The sequence below is a fragment of the Drosophila erecta genome, unplaced genomic scaffold, assembly GCF_003286155.1.
Source record: "Drosophila erecta strain 14021-0224.00,06,07 unplaced genomic scaffold, DereRS2 tig00000021-arrow-pilon, whole genome shotgun sequence".
In the NCBI taxonomy this organism is placed as follows: domain Eukaryota; kingdom Metazoa; phylum Arthropoda; class Insecta; order Diptera; family Drosophilidae; genus Drosophila; species Drosophila erecta.
The window spans coordinates 10,032,758-10,054,297 of record NW_020825198.1 but is presented as its reverse complement, the minus strand read 5'-3'; the positions used below and the strand labels follow the sequence as shown (position 1 = coordinate 10,054,297).

At 43.6% G+C, this 21,540-nt stretch overlaps 2 protein-coding genes across 9 annotated transcripts; one reads left to right on the top strand and one right to left on the bottom strand.

Annotated features, from left to right (window-relative positions):
* Window positions 1-4: 4 nt before the first annotated feature.
* On the bottom strand, window positions 5-20,813 carry LOC6546021 (glutenin, high molecular weight subunit DX5). Of its 8 annotated transcripts, none has more exons than XM_026978096.1 (8): window positions 20,498-20,813; window positions 14,050-14,503; window positions 9,774-9,868; window positions 6,524-9,613; window positions 3,638-3,789; window positions 1,628-2,084; window positions 1,442-1,569; window positions 5-1,380 (listed from the first exon to the last, which is right to left on the bottom strand). In XM_026978096.1, the coding sequence occupies exons 2-8, from the start codon at window positions 14,166-14,168 to the stop codon at window positions 1,291-1,293; spliced, it is 4,131 nt and encodes a 1,376-aa protein (XP_026833897.1). In that variant the 5' UTR covers window positions 14,169-14,503; window positions 20,498-20,813; the 3' UTR covers window positions 5-1,290. The 8 variants fall into 8 exon arrangements, with proteins under 8 accessions (XP_026833897.1, XP_026833896.1, XP_026833899.1 ...); XM_026978095.1 differs by lacking the exon at window positions 20,498-20,813 and adding an exon at window positions 18,103-18,467; XM_026978098.1 differs by lacking the exons at window positions 6,524-9,613; window positions 20,498-20,813 and adding exons at window positions 3,013-3,429; window positions 18,103-18,441 and having other exon boundaries at window positions 1,628-2,096.
* LOC6546022 (probable insulin-like peptide 5) lies at window positions 2,106-10,962 on the top strand. The gene is made up of 3 exons (XM_001972198.3): window positions 2,106-2,426; window positions 10,448-10,695; window positions 10,769-10,962. The coding sequence occupies exons 2-3, from the start codon at window positions 10,482-10,484 to the stop codon at window positions 10,936-10,938; spliced, it is 384 nt and encodes a 127-aa protein (XP_001972234.2). The 5' UTR covers window positions 2,106-2,426; window positions 10,448-10,481; the 3' UTR covers window positions 10,939-10,962.
* Window positions 20,814-21,540: the final 727 nt, after the last annotated feature.

Sequence of the window (21,540 nt, the reverse complement as noted above, 5' to 3'; positions counted from 1 at the left end):
GAAATAGTTCTCGTCGCGAGTATTCAAACTTGCCGTTTATTTAGTTTCTCATTTCATATTAGTTATACATCGTAGTGTAGTTGCATATAGACATTGCTGGTCATAGTAATTGGTAAAGTCTGAGAGTTTTGCGCCCGTCCTCGACCTCGCCCCGGCCACATCCCAGCTCCATCCACCAAGATCTGGGCACTGAGTCCGCGGCTGCTCGTCCAGCAGGCTAAGGCATCCTCATACTATTGCCCGGGGTCAGCGGGCGGACTAAAGGGCCGACCTCGGGTGGCTGGAGGGGGACTGAAGGGGCATTTTGGGGGGAAGATCCGAACGAGCTCGTTGAATTTGATGTCCTTGAATGGCAATTTTGGAACTCACAGATTTGTTTCGGCGCGGTCGCCTGATCTCTTGTATAACTTACTTATAGCGGGACAATTGACGGTTTTTTATAATTTGCAGTTTAACAATGTCAAGGTAAATATATATATGTGCATATAGTATAGATATAAGCAAAAAGCATGCAAACTCAAACCATAAACATTGAGAAACCCGTGCGAGCGGCTCCAAAGGATGTGCCATCAAACCGGGGAACTCGTCAATTAGTGAATGTGGTTCCACCAAGCGGACTCCTTGAGCTCATCGCTGCACGGGATCTGTGTTAAATAGAATATGCTCACAATAAATAGTTTAGTAGTGCTCTTAAATCTAAGACAAGGTTCAATCTCATTATCATTTTTCCGTCTTGGGTCGCATCGTTTCCATTTCATTTGCTAGTTAACAGTGTAACAATCATCCTAGAATCTAGCACTATATGGCTTGGCATATAGTTATGGTCTCCTATCTTAGCCATACTATATGCACATGCTCCAAATATGTGTATATAGTATGGGTACGTGGAGAATTTCGTTATCCATCGCCCCGTTCGGGCATCCGGATCAGGCTACCAAGCCCACGAATCATCATTAGTATTATCTTGAGTGGGTGCCATCCGATCGTTGGATCATCAGGCACCTATTATACAGAAAATATTGAAGATGATTCACGGGATGGAGTCACACCTGCTGTAGTATTGCATTCACCTATCATGGGTTCGTTTCGTAATATATGTATAGTATATATGGCGTCGTTAGTGGTCATTTGAGATTAGTATAACAATAGTATATATCCTATTTATAGATTGGTTCGTTAGTGATTCGTTTTTTAGTAACATGATCGCTTTCAGTATTATTGTGAAGTGGGTTCCATTGAATTGTTTGCTGTTGTTCTTGTTCTAGGCATCCTAAAGTCGCCTTCCCAAACCTAGCCGAACATGTGCTGGGTGCCTGGTGGCACCTTGTAGCTGGGATAGCCATTGTTCAACTGGTGCTTGGCAAAGAAGGGTGTGTAGTCCTGGGATTAGACATGGGCATTAATATCGGCTTTATATTGAACTCGAGGGGACATAGCCTACCCGGTTGACTCTCCTGGGACGGCAGACGGGGCCCAACGCCAACTGGCGTCGTTCCTCGTTCTCGCGAGCCGCTGCCTCCTTGTACTCCGGTGGTGGCCACTTCAAATCTCCGCGCAATTTGCTGCCTCCTAGTGAAATGCATTGCATATTAACTAAAGGTTAGCCCATTTGAGGAGGAGCACTTACCCTGATAACTGACGGCGGCTGGCTGCGAAGTGTAGACTGGCGCAGGCTGCTGGCTGACTGGAGCCTCCTTGCGCAGGGTGATGATGCCGGGACTGGCGCCCCGGTAGCTATCCTGGCCAGCGTAGGCTCCCGGATACTGCTGCTGCTGCAGGTCGGTCTGATCCTGCGAGTAGGGCAACTGGGGCTGCGAATAAGAATTGTATTGGGGTTGAGCAAAGGTCGAGCCACCGTTTTGCTGCGGGTAATAGGATGGCTGCTGCTGCTGCTGCTGTTGGTACGGTGAAGCCTGGTACGATGGCTGCTGCTGCGACTGCTGGTTCCACTGTGGTGGCTGATAGGGCGCCTGAGCCTGCGATTGAGGCTGATATTGCTGCTGCGGAACCTGCTGCTGCTGCTGTTGCCACTGTGCTGCAGGCTGCTGCTGCTGGCCATCGTAAGACGGAGCACCGTACTGCTGCTGCTGTTGCTGCTGCTGATATTCAATCGGTGGTGCAGTGGTGCATTGGTGCAGTGGTGCAGTGGTGTTTGGTGGCCCAACATGCATGTTTGACATGGGTTTCGATCACAGGTTATGATTTGGTTTCGTAGATGGGCGGTGTTTTGTTGGTTGGGAGGTGCATACGACACATTCACATTGCATGTGGACAGACAGATAGAATATGTTGGAGATAGAGATAGACAAAAGACCATAGTTAGAGGGTGGGAGGCTGAGTTTCTAGTTGAGTATTGGGTAAGTTTGGCGCAGTTTACAGCTGAAAGTCGCAGAGAAAGAAGCAAACGCATTAAAGCCTTGGGTTAAGTGAGTACTTGCATAGGAACAGGAGTTAGTTTAGATTCCGCCATGCAAAAGTGAGTGAGCACAAAGTTACCAACAGCTATTTGATATTTAGGACGATAATCTAAGCTTGATCTATTCCCTAAAACTCAAATCATAAGGCTTTTAAATTTAATAATATTTCTGCAAAGCATTAGTAGAAATTCTGACTAGGCTTGAAGGCCATCACAGTTTAGACCATTACATAAAATATTCTTAAAATAATCTCCTTCATGACCAAGTTGCAAAGATGCATTTCTAGAGAATCCATAAGAAACCGTAAGAGTAACAGATTAAGTTTAGTAGAGAATGGTATATAAAATAGAAAACATGGTTATTCGAGGCAAAGGCTTACAGAAAGATAAATACGGGTTATTTGAATGAGAGAAAATAATGATTAGTAGTGTTTCAGAAGGGAGCTTAGTAGGTGTTCTAGATAGGAGGTGGCAAAGCGGCTACGACAGAAGGAGATCAACGGTGGCAGGTGGCAGGTGGCAGGTGGCATAGACGATCGCAGCCGCAGTGCAATAGGTAGCATCACTTGGCTTGGCCAATCCGACCAAGACGGTACCTGCGGCTGCTGCTGATAGGATCCCTGGAACGGAGGATAGGCTCCTTGGCCGGCGGTGAATTCACTGCGTGACTTGGGCTGCGGAGCACCAATGTGTTTCCAGCCACCACCCACATTGTTCGCCGCCTGCAGCGGCTCCTGCGGATAGTTGGACAGATAGTTCTGGTACGGATAGCCGCTGGGATCGGATGCGGGAGCTGGAGATGGAGCTGGAACCTGGACGGGTTCCCTCGAGCGCTGCCGACTGAACTGCGCCTGTGTGTACTGCACAGGCTGCTGCTGCTGCTGCTCCTGCTGCGGATAGACATCTGGGTACTGGTTGGTGGAGTAGGCGGTGCTGGTGGGCAGTGGTGCTGTTGGGTAGGCATTTTGTGGTGGTTGGGTGGTGCGTGGCTGGACGTTGTTATAAATGGGGCCCTGCAAGTTGTCAGTGTGGTTAGGCTGGGAAATGGGAGTACGGAGTTGGGTCTCCAGATGCTATGTACATGGCGTTTTAATGCCCCACCGGATGAGATACAAGTTGAGATACATTTATATTTACACTCGACGTACACGAAACTCGACTATATAGTGTGTTCTATATACAAATCATTGGCTTAACTGGAAAAGCGGGTATGGCAATTACCTGAGGTGGAGCGGCAGCCGCTGCTGTGGGGGCGTGGCCCTGCGGATAGTAGCCTCCGGAACCGGGAGCCGGACTCTGGGTCTGCGGCTGGGGGGTGAACTCCCGGATGATCCGCTCCTCGGAGGCCGGTGGCCAGGCCACGCGCTTGTAGCCTGAATCGAAGAGAGGAGAAAGGATAACGATAGATACTCGAAATTCTTGCGATGGTGATGATGCAGCTGCTCAGTGCAGCTGCCGTGCAATAACACTCAACAAAATGCGGCCAAAACGTGGGCGTCACTATAACCTTGGATGCCGCACTGCATCCCAGTGCTAGCGAAACAATTTGAAAATGATTTAAGCCAATTAAAATTATAGCCAATGTGGAATAGCAATGCGCGAACACGGGGGAGGCGGAAAGGGGGCGGGGCTGGTCGGCGGGGACGGCGGAGCGGATTCTGCAAATCATACACGGCTGTCATTGCGTCTAAAATTAGACGACGAGAACGAGTCGAAAGCTAAGAATTTGACATTACTCATGGGGTGATGAGGATGTCGTCGCTGTGGATGCAACATGTTGCTGCTGCTGCATCCGCAACATTGTTTGCTCAAAATCGTATGGGATCGGGCCGATATAATGTTATATACTCGGTCATGTGCATGTGGATGGTGTGAAAATTATGTGTGTTGTTTACCCTCCAGATTTTTGTAGTTCTCGTTGATGATTTTCCACTGTGCGACCATGGTTATATGTATATTGCTCTCTATTCGCGTATCGCTGTCTATTTAGCTATCTATCTATATGGCCGATCGGGCCTTTGCGTAAGAATAAAAATATTCTCGTATAGATATCAAAAATAACAAATACACTTATATACCAAGATGTATATGTTTGTTTTTTGCGGCTATTTTTTGACTGGTCCACTCGCCGAAAGTCGAGAAGAGCGTTATATAATCCCGAGGTGCAATCAATTGAATTCGATATTTGGAGAGTCTGCTGATCAGGAACACCACGGATCGGATGATTATGATTCTGATTTTGAGGCTGTATCTCGCAGATAGGCGCGCGTTTCGTTTATCCTTCGGATCGATATCGTTGAAAAGTAAGAAAAAAATAATGATTCGGGAAACAGGCGATAGAATTCTTTTTTTTTGTAATTCAATTTCGATTTAATTCGATTCGATTCGCGTGCGTTTGCCCAATTTAATTTCTATTTTCTATTATAGCTATTGGCTATTTCTATTTGCTAATTCGTTGATCGTTCGCGCTGCGATATGTTTGCCTTCGATGTATGCTACTAAGTGAGGAGCCAGAGAAATGCAGAGGAAATTATTGTTAGCCAGCGCCAAGATGTATGTAGAAACATTGGCACTCGTGTGGGTTCCAACCCACACATTCGGCACACACTCGACTTTTGTATCTGTAGCTGAATCTCAATCTGAATCTGAATCCGCGAGATGCGCGAAAGTAAAGGCTTCTCCGAGAGCGGTACCAACCCATAGATACAGCCATACCTATGCAGATACCTATGGGTATATTCCGCGAGGGTATGCTAGGTATGCTGATCTTGATCGGGATGGATACCTCGCTATCCACCCCCCAGCTGCTGGCATTGTTTACACACCTTCGATTTTTGTGTGATTTGTGGGCCCCACCTTGAAATACTTATCATCATGCCCGCTCCCTCACTCGCGGCAGAAGATCTCAAGGTGCTTGCCACAGCTATCTATATATCTTTATATCTATATATATGGGGGGATATATTCGCATACTTGCGGTTCTTTGCCCAGATCTATATAGGATGCCCAAGTAGGTTGGATGACTGTTTATTGTTATGGCGATTTGTTATGCCTGGGCGGCAAATCAAGTGGGCGCACCACACGTCCATCCATCTTGCGGATATAGTACGATCCCAGCCAACTAACTATCTATCATCTATCTTGTGGCCAAAGCAGATATAAGTACTTTGTGACTCAAAGCCAGCGAGTCGGTGGCTAAAATTAAACGGCTGTCATTTTGGGCGAACTAAAACAAATCTGTTTTTAAACGTATTCACACAGGTGTACGACACAAGTTGGCTCATTAAAATTATTAGCAAGCTTGTAACTCATATGTCTGCCATTTCACCCATAGGAATAAACCCTGCATTCGCAATTATTTGATATAATAGGAAAGGTTTGCTCGTTAGCCACGCAACAAATTCGTTTTGACCGTCAGACGTCACAGATAAATACGAAAAATTTGATGATCACAATATCTAGTTGGCCCACAAAGAGTCATTTAAATTTGTGCATGCATGACAATTAACATTGGGTACAAACAAGCGTGTTCCTTACATATGTTTAAACAATACACTTTAAATATGTTTATGCATACAGGGCTTCAAATTACTTCAAGGGATTTTTGCTAAGAATTCCTAATGCGAGTTAATGACTATTTGTACTAAATAGAAAATGTCCGGCAATATATCTAGTTAATTAAATTATTCCTTGGACCCAAATATATATCTGTGATATATGTCTGCTCATAAAGTCGGCAATATAATTCGAAAATAGACGCATGTGATCTGTCTGTGAAGCATATAAGCTAAAGGAAAATGTCATATTATGGAAAAAATCCATAGCGGGTATCTTTGAAGAGCCCAAAATATCTTAAAGTTTGCTGATCCATTAAAATCCTATTTAGATACGACAGTTTAGTAACTAAACTAGAAGCAAACGAGCAAGGCACATTTATTTTTCAACTCAAAACCTGAGAACTGAATCACTTGGTTCGCTATTCGCCTAATCCCTAAGTGCTCAAGGTCTCAAATCGACTGAGTCACTCGAAAGACACATTGAATCATGAGTACGAATTCCTTGAATCACACAGAATGGGATACAAAAATCGGTGGGGACGGCACGCACCTTCAATACCCAGATATGGACGTGGTGATACATTATCGAAGGATCGGTTGACGCCGAAGTCTCGCTGCACCTCGTCGAAGGAGGCCAGGGATTTGAACTTGTGCTGCTCCGCCGACTCGAGACTTGGGAATTCGAAGGGCGAGGGCTGTGCCCCAGAACGGGGCGTGGCGGGGGGCGTGGCAGCCAGCATTGATGAGGATGCGGACATGCTCTGCTGCAGTGGCTCCGTGGCCGTTTTCACCAGAAGTCCAATATTGTGCCCTTCCAGCTGCGGCACATGCGAGAATTTCGCCGGAAGATTAACGGGCGATGGTGAGCCCTTCGTCTGGACGGAATTGAGGCCGTAGGGGGAGCTGGAGCGCTGTGGTGCTTCTATGAGTGGAGCGGGATACTTGCGAGATGGCAGCGGACTGGGCGAACGACTTCGCTCCCATGTTACTTCCGTTTCCGGTTTCTGAAGGGCCAACTGCTTCGGTGGAGGAGGAGGCGGTGGCGGTGGCGATGGAGCCGGAGATTCTGTCGCTGGTGTGGTCACAATCTCCACGAAACTCCGCTGACGCTGCAGTTTCTCGGGCGGCACACTTTCCTTGGCTGACTGCATATCCTCCCAGGAGATCTGACGCGAGATGTACGGACTGCGTATCTCATAGGTGGCTTTGTAGTTCCTCAAGGGTTCGTTGTGGAGGTTGGCAATGCGCCACTGATCGGCTTTGCTAAGTTTACCCCAAGTGTTTGGTGAGCAGCGCATTTCGTCGCAAACTGGGCAGTAGACTGAGGAATCCCCATGGCCGCAGGATCTGTCCTTTTCCTCCACTTCCGCATCCTTTGCAAGATCTGCCTTGGCCTCCATGGCATCCAAATCTTTTCCACTCTCTTTTTGGATAGCTGGTTTGTCTTCCACCAACTCCTTTTTGGCTGGTGATACCACGTTTGCATCCTCTTTGCCAGCCTTTTCAACATCCAGTTTGGTAAGCGGTTTTTCCTTAACGTCAAGTACCTTTTTACCTTCCCTTAATCCTTTTTTGGCCAGCTGCTCCTCTATTGCCTTTCTCAACTCCGTTTTGGGCAGGACCTCCTCGCTATTTACCACCTGCTCCTCCTTCCACTCCTCGAACTCCTTTTTGGCCAACTGCTCATAGTTGGCAATTACATCCGATACGTGTCTGTACTCCATGTCCGCGTCCTGCTCCTCGTCCTTGATGACTACGTGCTCCGCTTCAGAGACAGCTGGCGTTGTCCGGACTTCTACGTGCATGAGTTTGGCGGGTTCCGGTTTTTGTTCCAGTGCCACCGCAATCTTGTGCAGATCCTCCAGAGCCCGCTCCACATTGGGCACGTTTTCAGTAAGTGATGCCTCCTCCTCCTCGGCACCGGCATCCTCCTTAATCTCCTTGGAAAGCCTTTTGGGTAATCCAGCTGCCCGGGTGTAAATCTGGCGGAGAATCGCCTGCAGTGGGCTTTCCACGGCCAAAATGGGTGATTGGCGATGGGCGAAGATGTCCCAGGATTCGTTAGACGCCGAACTAAGGGGTCTGGCGGGTAGTGCTGGTGGTGGCGGCGGAGGCGGTGGTGGTGGTGGTGGAGCTGGTATTGGGGCAGGAGTGGATACTGGTGTGGTCTGGGCACTCCTCTGCAGCGCCTGCTTGGCATTCTCCATATAGGCATCGATCTGGAGCAGGTGCTCCGCTATGGATTGCTGGATGTGGGCATACTTCGCCTCCAACTGGGCAATTTCAACATGGGCTTCATGCTGCTTCTCCGTAGTTGTCTCCAGGCTATAGATGCGACCCTGTCTTTTCGTCTGCTTCTCCTTAGCCTGCGAATCCTGGCCAGATTTGGAGCGCATGACCGGCGGAGTAGCGGGCGGTGGAACTGGAGTGGTTGGCGTACTGCTCGACTGCCGCTGGAGCAACTTAATCCCACCGGTGGCACTCACATAGGTGGGACTCGCGGCTCGGTGCTGCATGTCCTCCATCTCCTGCTGATCCTGCAGATACGAACAGGCGTCGTCGTAGATCTGCTGAGCACTCAGCTTGAGCTGGTCCGTCGATGCCTCCACGCGCACGGGCACAATGCGAGTGTTGGCCAATGGACTCAGATTCGGATTCACCGGACTGATGATCCCATTTGTGGCCAAAGCCAGAGCCATCTGCTGCTGCTGCTTAACTGCCAGGTTGTCAATTACCATTCGGCCTGCTGTCTTCGCTTGATTGAGATTTGCGGCAGCTGCCTGCACCGGTGTCGGTGGCAGCGGCAAGGTCTCCAAGTCCACATCTTGACCAGAATTGGGCTCATCCTCGCTGTCGCCGTCGTGGCCATAGGAGATCTTCACCTCCGTGGCCAGTTTTATGCACCGCCGTTGGACTTTTGGCTTTGCGGCTCTCGGCTTAGGTGGCGGCAGTTCCGGAGCACCCACTGTCCGCTTCCGGGAGCGGCCGCGATCCAGGGAGTAAGCCTGTCTCTTGTACCTGGGCCTATATGGAGTGATTTGAGCGGGCAGAGTTGGCGTGGTGGACCTTTTGTGGGCCAGTTGCTCGTAGTACTCACATCGCGGCGCCACCAAACCCAAATCCACATCGGCTGCCTTGGTTTCTGGAGCGGAGAAGCCCTTCGATAAGGGAGTTTGATGGAAAACCTCCGCCAGGTCGCGTTCTTCGGTGACCTTTTGGGGAGTTTTGGATCGCTCTTTGAAGCCACCATCACCATCCCGCCGACGCTGCTCCCTCACTTCTTTGGCGGTTGGTTCGATTACCAAGGTGGGACTCTGGAACTTCTCCCTCAGAGCCTCAATACTGTGTGAGGGACTGCAGGAGATCTGATGGCTCTGTTCGGGATGGATGGACGGTTGATCCTGCTCAGCTGGAGGCCAGCTGTGATCCCGCTTGAGCAGATGCCGTTTGGTGGCCAGACGGTTGATTTTCAGCACCGTGTCCCGATCGATAGTGATGTCCTGCTGGTGACTGAGATAGTCTGTTTTGATCTGGTTGAGCAGCTGCTGGTGCAGCGTGTGATGCAGTGCATCCACCTCGCCTCGCTGACGCGGGCGACTCTGCCTTTCAATGGGGTAAAAATCTTTTGGGGGGTGGTCCCCTGAATTTATTGAAATTTATCTGTAAAAAACACTAATATTGGACGGGCACTGGGACTGGAGTTGGCTGTTTTGTTGAATGTTTTTACACTGTTTCTTTTTGTCTCGGCAACATGAATTAAACGCGCACAGACAAAAATCCAATAAAATAGCATAGCTTACCACATTTGGCTTGTTGTTCTTCCTCTTCGACGGCGCGCAGAACGGCCGAGTTGGCCAAGTTCAGGGGCTTCGTTATTTGCTCGTCGACTTCAATCCTAAAAAAACGTATAACAACAATTTAATTAGTATACAAAACACAGCGTATAGTGTATTAGGAAACATTTCAAATTTTGCGGCATGCACTGCTTGTGTGTGTGGTACACTGCTTTGACTGCTTGCAAGCAGTTGCCGCCAAACTTAAATTTATTTTTAAACACGTCGCCTCGCAGGCATGAATTCGATTGCCATTAATTCTTTTGGCATTCGTTATTTATATACATATTAAAGGGAAAAAATAAAGTATGATTTTACATATTTTAGAATATTACTTTAAAATTTCAGTTTTAAATCCTCATTATGCTGCGTAACTAGGTGAAAAAAGTATAGTAATAAGGCGATTAAAGTCATTGAAAATGAAAGCCCCAATAACTAGCGAACATATACACCATTACACATGTAAGTTTGTGCTATTATATATAGATTCCGCCCATCTCCGGGTGCATCGTATTGAACGAGAGTTACGCGTTAATCCATGGGCATAAATTAATGATAGCACCCTTCGATGTCCTGACATTGAAAATTAGCAAGCACGCTCTGGCCCACGCTGACCCCATAAGACTAATCCAATCTGACAGGTGAAAGTGCGCCGGCGGATATAAAAATGGCTGAATGCGGCGGAAACTGCACCACATCCTATCCAGCAGCAGTTCCAGCAAGGCAATGATGTTCCGCTCCGTGATCCCAGTGCTCCTGCTCCTGATCCCGCTCCTGCTGTCCGCAGAGGCCGCAAACTCGGTGCGGGCTTGTGGCCCGGAATTGTTGGACTTGCTGAGGGTGGCCTGTCCCAATGGATTCAATTCCATGTTCGTCAAGCGAGGCTCCCGTGAGTATCTGCTGTTTTTGGGGCTGGTGTTTGGGGTTTCCAAACGGCACGAACTCACTTAATTTACTTGCAGTGGGGCTATTCGATTATGAGGACCTCTTGACCGATCAGGATAGCTCCGATTCTCACCCTCACCACATGAACTCGCTGTCCAGCCTTCGGCGCGATTTTCGAGGCATTGTAGATGCCTGTTGCCGCAAACCGTGCAACTTCGTCACGTTGAGGACATACTGCCTTTCCTAAAATTGCTACGATACCTGGGCGACATATTTCGTAAAAGTATTGAGTATAAACTATATGCACAGCTTTCAAACATGCAAATAAAATAAACAAGCGCAATTCGAAATATGGCTTTCTAATTTTGTCATACGGAGATAAAAGGGGACGTTATAAATGAAAATACATTTAACACATACATATTAAGGAACAATTAAGCCACATTGTTTCAAAATACTTTTTGATTTTATAAAATGCTTATGGCGTTTAAAAGCGAAGTGCAGTTTTTGTACAAACAGATACATTTGGTATTTAAGAAATGAAAATATGTGTGGCCCGAAAAACGTATTATTTTTAAATACACTTTGATAAATTCCAATTCTATTATAACAATGTTTTTTTTAACAAAAACGTGCTCCTTTGAGCGGAAGGAAAAGCGAATTTTGATTTAAATCGCAGCAAGTTGGGTGGAAATTTTCGCACAAACAAAACTATGCCTTCCGCTTGCCAGGCGATTTTCTTTAAGCTGCCGAAAAGAGTTCTCAACTTTAATTATAATTTGCTTGAAATGTTTTGCTCTCGACGCATCATCTTAATCTGGCCGCAATGCTTTGCCTCTCCAAAAATGGATAACAAACAGAAATATTTAGGCTAAGAAAATGTGCCTGCTGAGATAAGACCTTAAAGAATTTATGGATGACAAAGTCCAGAGATAATCGCCAAGCTTTAAGCTTTTCTGGCAATTTAAGGCGCACGACAGCCGTTCCTCATTAGGTTCGCCATTGACCTTTTCGCTGGGAGCCTTCGAAAAGAAATCCCTCGCATCTGTCGGCTTCAACTTTAATTAGTTGATTTATTTGAAGCAATTGTAAACATTGAGACAGCCTCATTCGCTGCAGGCCAATGCTAGCTCAAAAATACAGAGATATGTACATTCAACTCATTGAATTTTGATCGAGATTTGCTCAAATATTTGCCCAAATATGCACTTAGTGGCGTCGCTTAATTAACACAGCTTTTAATTATTTTCTGTTCGAAATTTGATTGGTTAATTTTCCGATTTCCCTGTGATTCACCGATGGGCAGAAAGTCAAGAGATGCCTCACTACTTTTTTGGCTAGACGCCTGCCGCTTGTTTGTTGACATTGTTTTAGTTGTTCTTTTTTTCGACTCGATTCTGTTGCATTAAATCGGTGCACTAATGCTAAACTGAGTGACTCATCGACTAGCTGACGTCTTGAATTATTTTTAATCACTTACACGCGCAGAAATCAATTGGCATTTTCGAATGACTTAATATATAGTACATGATGGTACATGATCTAAATGTAATAATATTTCTGGTATCTTATCAAGTAATCTATCTTGTGGATTTTTATCAAAAACATGCAAATAAACTGTATATCTCGTATATTTTATATTTATATTTGTATATTACAATTCTCACAATAAGAGTCCCTTAAAAGGCTTAGCAATACAAACATTTGTTAGCAGTACAAATATTTTGTAGACCTAAATCATTTTCGAAAATGTGAGTTGTGTACTTAAGTTTCATTTTAGGATCAAGCTCTTGTATCCCAAATGCTCCTTTCAGCTTGTTCACACTTGACTGGCGTTATATAAAAAGTATCTTTTAGGTTGCTCCCGCTACACGTACATTTTATTTTTGATGTTTAAACTTAGGCGAAGCCTTGGCTCAGCTGTTTTCGGAAAAGTTGCTCCCTAATTCGGGAAAACACGTTACGCACACTCACGCTCGCGAATATGCGATTGAAAGTTTTCAGTTTTTAGTTTTCAATTTTAAGTTGTCAGCTTATGGTTTTCAGTTTTTGGTCTCTGGTAATTAGATGTTAAAGACTCCGCCGTTGCAGTTGAACACGTTTTGTCGCACGCATAGTCACCGAATAACTGAAAGCCACTTAAAGTTTTTTGCTCACCAGAGCAGATCACCACTATATCTATCTGGCGGATCGTATCGGATCGGTTGGACGAGGTGAGGTGAGCTGATGCTGAGGCCGGTTTATTCAAACAACAATGCCAGCGATACTCGTATGTGTAGGGGCACTACAGCGAGATGGTGTTATTGTTGTGGCGACAACAGCACCAGCTACAAATGAATCTCAAGTCGGAAAAGCATCGCTGAGATACGCGCCGCCGTGTGTTGCCTATAAAGCTTTTTGGTAATTACAATTAAACGTCAAAGCACTTAATTGTAGATGCCGTTGTGTGTTTTTGAGTATCTGTGTGCCACGGCAACAAATTGGCAGCAGTTGCAGTTGCAGTCGCTGCCTCAGTCGACGCTGCAGTCGCGCTGCAATGCACAAAGTGAGGGGCATCCCCTCTAAAGCCCCCACAAAGCATCCCCTAACCCCCTTGTTTGCCCACTAATTAATGTGTTTTGTGCACCTGTTTTGTGGCAGCGGATTTTGTATCTGTCAAAATAGACCAGCCCGCAAAGGAGGCTTTCGGTGGGGCCTTGTGTTACCAACGCATTTCCAGGGCTATTCGACTAAATTAGAGTTTCTTCCATTATGCATATTGGAATCACCCTTTAGACACTCACGGATAAAATATTTACATAAATATTTATCCTTAAAACGTGTCTACTTTAATTGATCTTATCTCGTATTCATCTTTGGTAATTAAATTTAACAATGCGAAATTTTGGAAGCTCGCTTAAAACACTTTAAATGCTTAAAAAAAATCGTATGAAAATGTAGTGAAAATATATAGAAAATATTGCTTAAGATTATCATAAAAATAATAAATGTGAGCCAATATAAATACTAAAAAATATGTTTTTTGGAAAATAAACCTTTTGGTTATAGATTAGATTAATACCCTGATTCGGAGATATGTAGATAAAAGTGGCGGCTTGCGACGCCCTGTTTTAAAGCCACTCAATGACCCCAAAAAGCGACTAGAAATTGCGCTAGGAATTATGTATCCCGGCTGAGAGGAAAGCAAACGCAGCTACCCCACCGACCATTTTACGAGCATTTTTCCCGCAGCTGGCTGCTTTCATCTATTTTATGAAATTATGCATTTAAATGTATGATAATCATTTCGCTTGGGCAAACAAGCTCTATTTTCTTTTTCTTATTTTTAATCATTTTCCCCCGCCGCTGCGTTACTTACCCCTCGCCGCCGAAGGCTTTCAGCTCGCGGTTCAAGGTGGCCTTCACGTTCTCCTGGGAATAGAGGCCCATGGGCGAGTTGAACTGCTTGTGCACCAGCTTCCGTTGTAGGGCGGCCATTTTGTATGGATGTTTGTTTCCTTTGTGGACTGCTTCTTCCTGCGGAATCGAGTTGCTCCTTTGGAAATGTTTAACTTCGCTTGCTTGCTGGCTGGCTTTTGTTTGCCTCGTAGCTTTCTAACTGCTTCGAATGTCTTTGGAAGTTTTTCGAAAATATTGTTGATAAAAAATATTTTTTAAAATCTTCCACTCGACTTAGTTCCGCTTATCGGGTTTTCTTTTGTTGTTCTTCTCTGCTGGCGGTATGTGGGCGATTCGATAAAAAGAATCCTAAGCACTTTCCCCTACTTCAGTTGGTCTTAATGTTAATCGTTAGATGTCGGTCGTTGTTCGTTCTGTAATTAAAATGCAAAATAAAACACGCCGTCAGCTAATGAGGTAAGGAGTTGGCAATAATGTGATTAAGTTTCAATGGCAGCGTTTAATTAATTCTTAAACAAGCAGTCATAAAAGTTAATGAGTTGTGTAGTAGTGTATTTCTTTATACTTGCATAAGGACTATTATACATTTATTAAACTATCAAATAAAAAATGTGCAATTGGCTGCCTATAACGCAAACACATTTACTTTGTTTTGCATAATTAATTAATGTGTTAACACTTAATTAAAAGGCTGCAAATGTAATGTGCAAATGGAATATAAAACAATTCCCCTGTATTTAATAACGACTGAAACACTTTTATTTGCCAATGCTGCTAAATTTGTATAACTTATCACTAAATTCCCCTCTGAATATATGTAAAAGTCTAATAATAAACGCACAACAAAAACTGGGAGACACAAGTACAAGTATTCGAAACAAGAGCGAAATAATTTCACAAATATTTCCAGCAGCACCAGCACTTCAATGTCAACGATCTATATATAACACTTTAATGCCATCAAAAACTGTAGAAGTATATATAGATTTTATAGTTAAAAGTCGCTCGATTGCGAACTGGAATCAATTGCCATTGGCTACAACAAATCGCATTTTGATTTTACAGCTGCTGCTAACAAATTACAATTGTGGAATTTGCAACGAAATATCGAAAATATGCAAAACGGCACGTATAGTATTTATTTTTCCAATTTCCTGAGACACTCACTCACTACTGTCACATTTAGAAATGTATCTTAAACTAATTTGAGCACCGCCTGGCGGCTGGGCAAAACAAAAAGTATTTTATATTTTTGTGTGTGCTCGTCAGACGATTTTGTTTGTCTTGCTATTTTGTGCGTTGGCCTAAAAATAGAGCCAAAAATATTGAAATGTGCTCAATTTTTTTGCCACACTCATATTTTCCACACACACTCGAATCGGCTACTCTCTCGATGTCTCTATTTTGAAATTGAAATTCCCGCCTTGTGTGTCACCTCAAATAAAATTAGCAGCTGGGAGGAAGAGATACCATTATTTAGATTTGCGTCATTTCGAGGAAAAACGTACGAAAATCCCTGGGGATGCGGGGAAAACGGCTATGGCAATGGCTGTATGGAAAATGCAATAAAATGATACTTGAAATCATCGTAATGAAGTATATTTGTGTTTGCAGGCATTTTATGCCGCTTAATTGCTTCTTGTTGCTGCTGTTGCTGCTGTTGCATGTTGCTACTGCTGCTGCCGTTGGTGTTGCAGCTGCCACAGCTGCTGCCCCCGTAAGCACGCAATATTCTGACTGGGCCAACGGAGGCGGACCAAGAATCGCACAAATTAATCAACATTTAATAAAATATTATGCAAATTACACACAAAAGGCAGGAAAGCAGCGCAATACGGCGAGAGAGAAAAGAGCGCCAGCAGCAACAAGAGCTTGCCACTTGATGTCCCAATTAAAGTTTAACGCAAAACTCATACAAACACACTCGCACACTGCACACCCACACACTCACAGCACACCCATACAGAGGCACACGAACAGGTGCGTGCTGCACTCTGTACTTAGCCCACGAATTGTAAGGGAATTTGCATAAAAAATTCGTGCAAAAATAATGTTTCAAAAAGTGAACAAAATGAGCAAGGGTGTGCCACACCATGCCATACAAAATATATAACCCTGTGCCATATACAATGTGCCATATGCCAGCCCACTCATTTCGGAGCAGCTCTTTCAATACCCTTTCCTTGAAACAAATTAACAGCCGCAGGACATGTGTACATTCAAATTAAACCAGAGTTGCAGTGTCGAGAGTTATGTTTTTCACATCATTTGTTTTACGCTATGAAATTGGTGCGGGCACTTGAACGCCAGTGATGGAAAGTCAGTGCAAAAAATTGAGTATTCGCTTTAAATATAATATTGCCCTAGCAACAGTCAATCAGCCAATATGTCACATGGCATTGCCTTGAGCCAAATTTTTAAATAATATTTGTCTGCAGTTACTCAATATGTTAGAGGTAGGCGATGCGAATATATTTCAACGTGCGATCTGCTTGTGAAATTTATGTAACTATGCCTTCGGGATTAGCATTTGAATTTGAAATATAAAAGATAACTATTAAATGCCACAAAAACATATACAACACATACAATTTTTAGTCAAAATACATAGACAAATGATTTCAGTTAATTAGAGTCACTTTCTTCAGTACATATGCATGTACTATATATGCAAATATATATTAAAAATATTATGAAAGGCTGTAAATATTTCATGACCAGAGCTTGAGTATTGCTTCGTTTCCTTAAAAAATCCTCGATTAAATTGGCTGAGCAGATTTGTGTGTTTCCTGCGCTTTGAGGGCAATCCATTAATTAGAATAGTCAAAGTGAAATTTTTCAGGTGAGAGTATAGCGTCTTCCCCACAACCCAATTAACATCTACACCCGTTCATTTTTCAGTGTCTTTATTTTGGCATCGACATCATTATCACCGCTGGCATAGCCATCGGTTCGACTCCATGGCATGTGTGGGTGTGTCTGTCATTTTGAGAGTGCTATATAAACTATAATCGTGGCTAAATGTGTGCATGTGTGCTGTGGCACACCAACACACACACATATGTAGGTGTGCATCGGAATCAGGTGCAAATATTGTTAGATTTTCGCCGAGGCGAGTCGAGGCATCTCACAAATCTGGCTGTCGACGCATATGTATGTGGGTCTCGAGGATTTCACACTCACATCCTCGTCGTATCCACATCCCACATACCAAATCCCAAATCCCAAGCCGGGATGAAAGCTGTTGATTTAGCCAGCCATGTTTTTGCTGATTTCATTATTAAAATACGGCATTGTGCTGCGACTGCTCTCGATTTTGTTGAATTGCTTGAATATTTCATGTGGCCGCTACACAAACACATATGCACATAGATATTTAACCAAACGCCTGCAATTCGATCATCCAATATTGAACACCTAAAGAATTTTCTCACTTGTAATTGAGTGACCAAATCAAATTGCAATCAAAATATTTGAGGGTAAAGGCTGCAAGAATAAAATTGATTTATTACCCCAGTTAAATTGTTTGCTTTGGAAATTGGTCATTTTTTTATAGCTGCATATTAAGTTAAAAATATTAAGATGACAAATTGATATGGGGAGATATCTTTAAACTAAAGACAAGTAAACAAGAAATACAATTGTGTGTTTTCAAAAACATTCTGAGGAAATATTCGATAGATATTATTTATGATTTCTGGTTCATATCTTTTCACAAATAATGAATCGAAATTTACGATCGCTCTCCTTTCGCAAATAGCTGAGTATTTAAATTTCGATAAAAGCTCTCTGCCTACTGGCATAAAAACTGGAGCACTTTTCAGCTAATTTGTTTTCGGTGCAAGCCAGTTGTTTTGGCTTAGAAGCGGGTGGTTGGGCTTTTCACTTAAGCGCACTAATGTTCACCAAATAAACACACGCACACTAGTCAGGCTTAAGTGTAAGCATACATGCACACACAAACGCACACTGGGGAAAATTCGTATTCATTTGCTTTAATGTGGATGCTTACCGTTTGTAACAATTTGGCGCTGCTTAATCCAAAAATAACGCCATCCAATTGCTAAAGTTGGCTTCAGAGTGCTGCCCGGAATTTCGGCCACTTTCCCGCCCCCCTGCTGCACTTTCCTATTGCACTTTCACCTTCCCCACCCAACCGCCTGTGCTATTAGTGTGTGGGTGAGTGTGCGTGAGTATCTGTGTGTGCAGGGTTTCTGGATTTTTGAGGAGCGCGAAAGCGAGGCGAACGCGTCCGCCGAAAACCGGCGTTTTGTAAGCGCACCATCGGCCAACTGAAACTGAAACTGAAAATGAAACAGCAACAGAAGCGAAGCAGCGGCGAAAACGCTCAACTTTACGCAATGATCATCGGCGGCGGCGCCTTTCCTTTCCTTTCCTTGCCTTTCCTTTGGCTTTGGCTTTTCATTTTCATTTTCATTTTTATTTGTTTTTTCATTTCGCTTTTGTTGTATTTCGTTTCATCAGGCTACATTTTCACATCTTTGGCACCGACGGAGAAGAGGAAGCAGCTGCTGCGGATCGCCGGAATGTATCTGTATCCACGGGCGAGCGAATGCGTGGACTCAGATACAATCTGGCACACTGGCTGCCGCAATATGGTGCATTGCTGTGAGATTTAAGCGTAAGAAACAAGACGATTCTTACTCGATAGGCAAACAAATGTTTAAGGCGAAAAATAAAGCCATTAAAAGCAATATGAAAGTTTTACAGTTCTAAGAAATTCTGCATTTTTAATGGTGGGCTTTCTATGCAGATTCCAAATAAAAAGTTTTTGACCTACGAATTACAACGACTACTGTGTTTGTGCATTACCGTGCCTTTATTATTAAATTTATATTTATATTTCCAAAACAAAACCAAAGAAAATTGTCTAAAAATACACATTTTTAATTTGTTAAATTTATATCGAAATAGCCTATCAAAGGCATTTTTAAATATCAACACCATCCATTTAAAATACATGAAATAAACAAAGTCAAAGAATTGTAGTCAAAAATTGCAAGATTGTACATCGGCTAAACATATTGATATATTTGCAGCCAGAGAACGAGAGTTCAATTAATTAAAATGATTTATTTTTTGCGAAAGCCGAACCGCTTACGCATTTGCACATATGGATGAGTGACTTTTATTACCTAATTAACGATGATGATGGCATTAAATTAAAATACATTCAAGCGCATTTGGCAGATATTCAAAACATCGACATCTGAATCTTCAAAACTGAAGACAACGGGGATTACAGTGCTAAAAAGCTCGAAAGCAGGGCAATGAGTATGAAAGTCTGTCCAAAACACCCACAAATTTCCAATGCTGATTCATTTGAGTAACACCTTCTGTTTCCAACCGCCACTGTAAGTTGGCCACATATTTAGACCGCTTTTTGTCCACCCGCCAGCAAGAACAACAAATAAACCGAATAGTTACAAAAAAAAAGAGCGGCAGAAAAAATGAATTATATATGTATACAAAATACTCGGTCGCCGTCGATGAGCGACAAGATGGAGACAGCGGCAGCGAAAGATGGATAGATACATTTGTATCTATAGATATAGATTGTGTATGCAGGCTGTATGGCCCGACTATTACAGCATTTTTACTGCCGCCCCACTCCCCCCGCGGTACGACTCTAATATTCTATTTTTGAGTGTAGTTCTTGGCTTTTCTTTAATTTTATTTATTCGATTTTCGTTCTGGCTTTCCACGTCCTCGCCAGCGATGTCAACATTTTTACCCTCCGGATTTCTATAATTCTTTTTTTTTTTGTATGTTTGGTAAGCGATTTTCGCCCCCCACGAAAATAGCACAACGAAGAGTCCATATAGAAATTGACGGGAAAACGGGAAGAAATGCGCTTAAAATGCCATTTAATTGTTTCACTTGCAGCGAAATGTTGGTTTTCAGTATTTTTGTGTTTCAGTTTTCAGTTTTTGGTTTTGTGCTATTTGGCTTTTTGGTTTTTCTCGCGGTTGAAGTTGATTTTATTTTGCCAGCCTTTTCGGCTTCACTTTTAATTGTGCTTTAAATGCTAATTAGCTTTTGTGTGTGCTGGATGCAAATGCAGTGCACATATATTCGTATGTGCACATACATACATATATATGCATGTATTTAAAATATATATCGGTTGGTTTTCCTTTAATGCATTTTATTTAATTAATTTTTGATGGCTCATTCGCGGCGGGGAGTTTTTCATATTTTTTTGCATTGTTCGCCACTATTTGCAGGTGACACATTTTCTGGCATTTATTTTTGGGTTTTCTGGTGCATCAGTGCACACGCACACACAAATAACACACTGTATGCCCCACACACACTCGCACACACACGCACACACACACAATGCTGCACCTGTCGCTGATGCACTGGCGATTCCACTGGCGTACCGGACTCGAAATTCGGACTCGGAGTACTCGGTTCACGGAACTAGGAGCTGGCTGATGTGATGTGGTGACCACGTTCGCGACCACGGTGCGAATTATTATTGTTACTCGCCGCTCAACGAAAGTCGCTGCTACCGCTGCTGCTGTCGACGGAAAAGTTCGCGAAAGCAGCAAAAGTTGCTCTTGCTCTAGTTGCTTTTTAATAATATACATGTTCATATGTTCATATTCATGGAAAATCGCCGATGATGACACCCCATCGAGTGTGTCTCTGTGTGGGGCACCTAGCCCTCCTTCTGGCCAAAAGCAAATGCCGCCCACTCACACCCGATTATAAATTAGCCACGGGCATTGGGCTAATCACATATTCCCCAGTTCCACTCGCTGAAGCCAACAAGAAAATTAGGAATAGAGCACTTCAAGCCAAGAGGAGCCAGTGGAAAAGCGATAAATATTCCGCACCAACACACACACAGTGGCATGTGTGCTAAACCACCTAATTAACAAGAAAACAACGGTTCGATATATGTAGTACATTTCTCCACCTATTCACACACACACACACACGGTTTCCATTTTATATGCATGTTCCTCTTAATATTGAACATTTATTTTCGGATTTTTGGAAAGCCATTGAAAACAGTTCCGATGCCCTGCAAACACACCGGGTTATATCGACTAGACGGATTGTTAAGTTTATTTAAGTTTCATATTTTTTCGTAGCATACTTTTGGCGGCGCCGCCAAGCTGGGCTTAAATTGGATTTCTATTTGCAGTTGATTGAAGTGAAACCGCACACAATTGAAATGCACAGAGGCGAAAACCTTAATCATTTTATTATTTGTTTTGATAATATTGTAAGACAGTGTTAACTTAATGCGTTATAATTCAGAAAATAAACAAGGAAAGTCTTGTTGAAAATAAACTGTCTTTGCTATCGTTTTCTGTCAAAAAAAATCTAAAATTTATTTTACAAAAATGTTGTAAATAAAACTAAGCAGTAATATGCATTGCCTATTGATGGAATGAGCAAGAAATGGAAAAAT

Excerpts from the sequence above, each read along its gene's own strand:
- LOC6546022 (XM_001972198.3), top strand. The coding sequence starts at position 10,482 with ATGCGGCGGAAACTGCACCACATCCTATCCAGCAGCAGTTCCAGCAAG. Across the intron at positions 10,696-10,768 it reads GTTCGTCAAGCGAGGCTCCC|TGGGGCTATTCGATTATGAG; the intron begins GTGAGTATCTGC and ends ATTTACTTGCAG.
- LOC6546021 (XM_026978096.1), bottom strand. The coding sequence starts at position 14,168 with ATGGCCGCCCTACAACGGAAGCTGGTGCACAAGCAGTTCAACTCGCCC. Across the intron at positions 3,790-6,523 it reads TCCATATCTGGGTATTGAAG|GCTACAAGCGCGTGGCCTGG; the intron begins GTGCGTGCCGTC and ends TCTTCGATTCAG. Across the intron at positions 2,085-3,637 it reads CGGCTGCCGCTCCACCTCAG|CAGCAGTACGGTGCTCCGTC; the intron begins GTAATTGCCATA and ends CAGCAACAGCAG.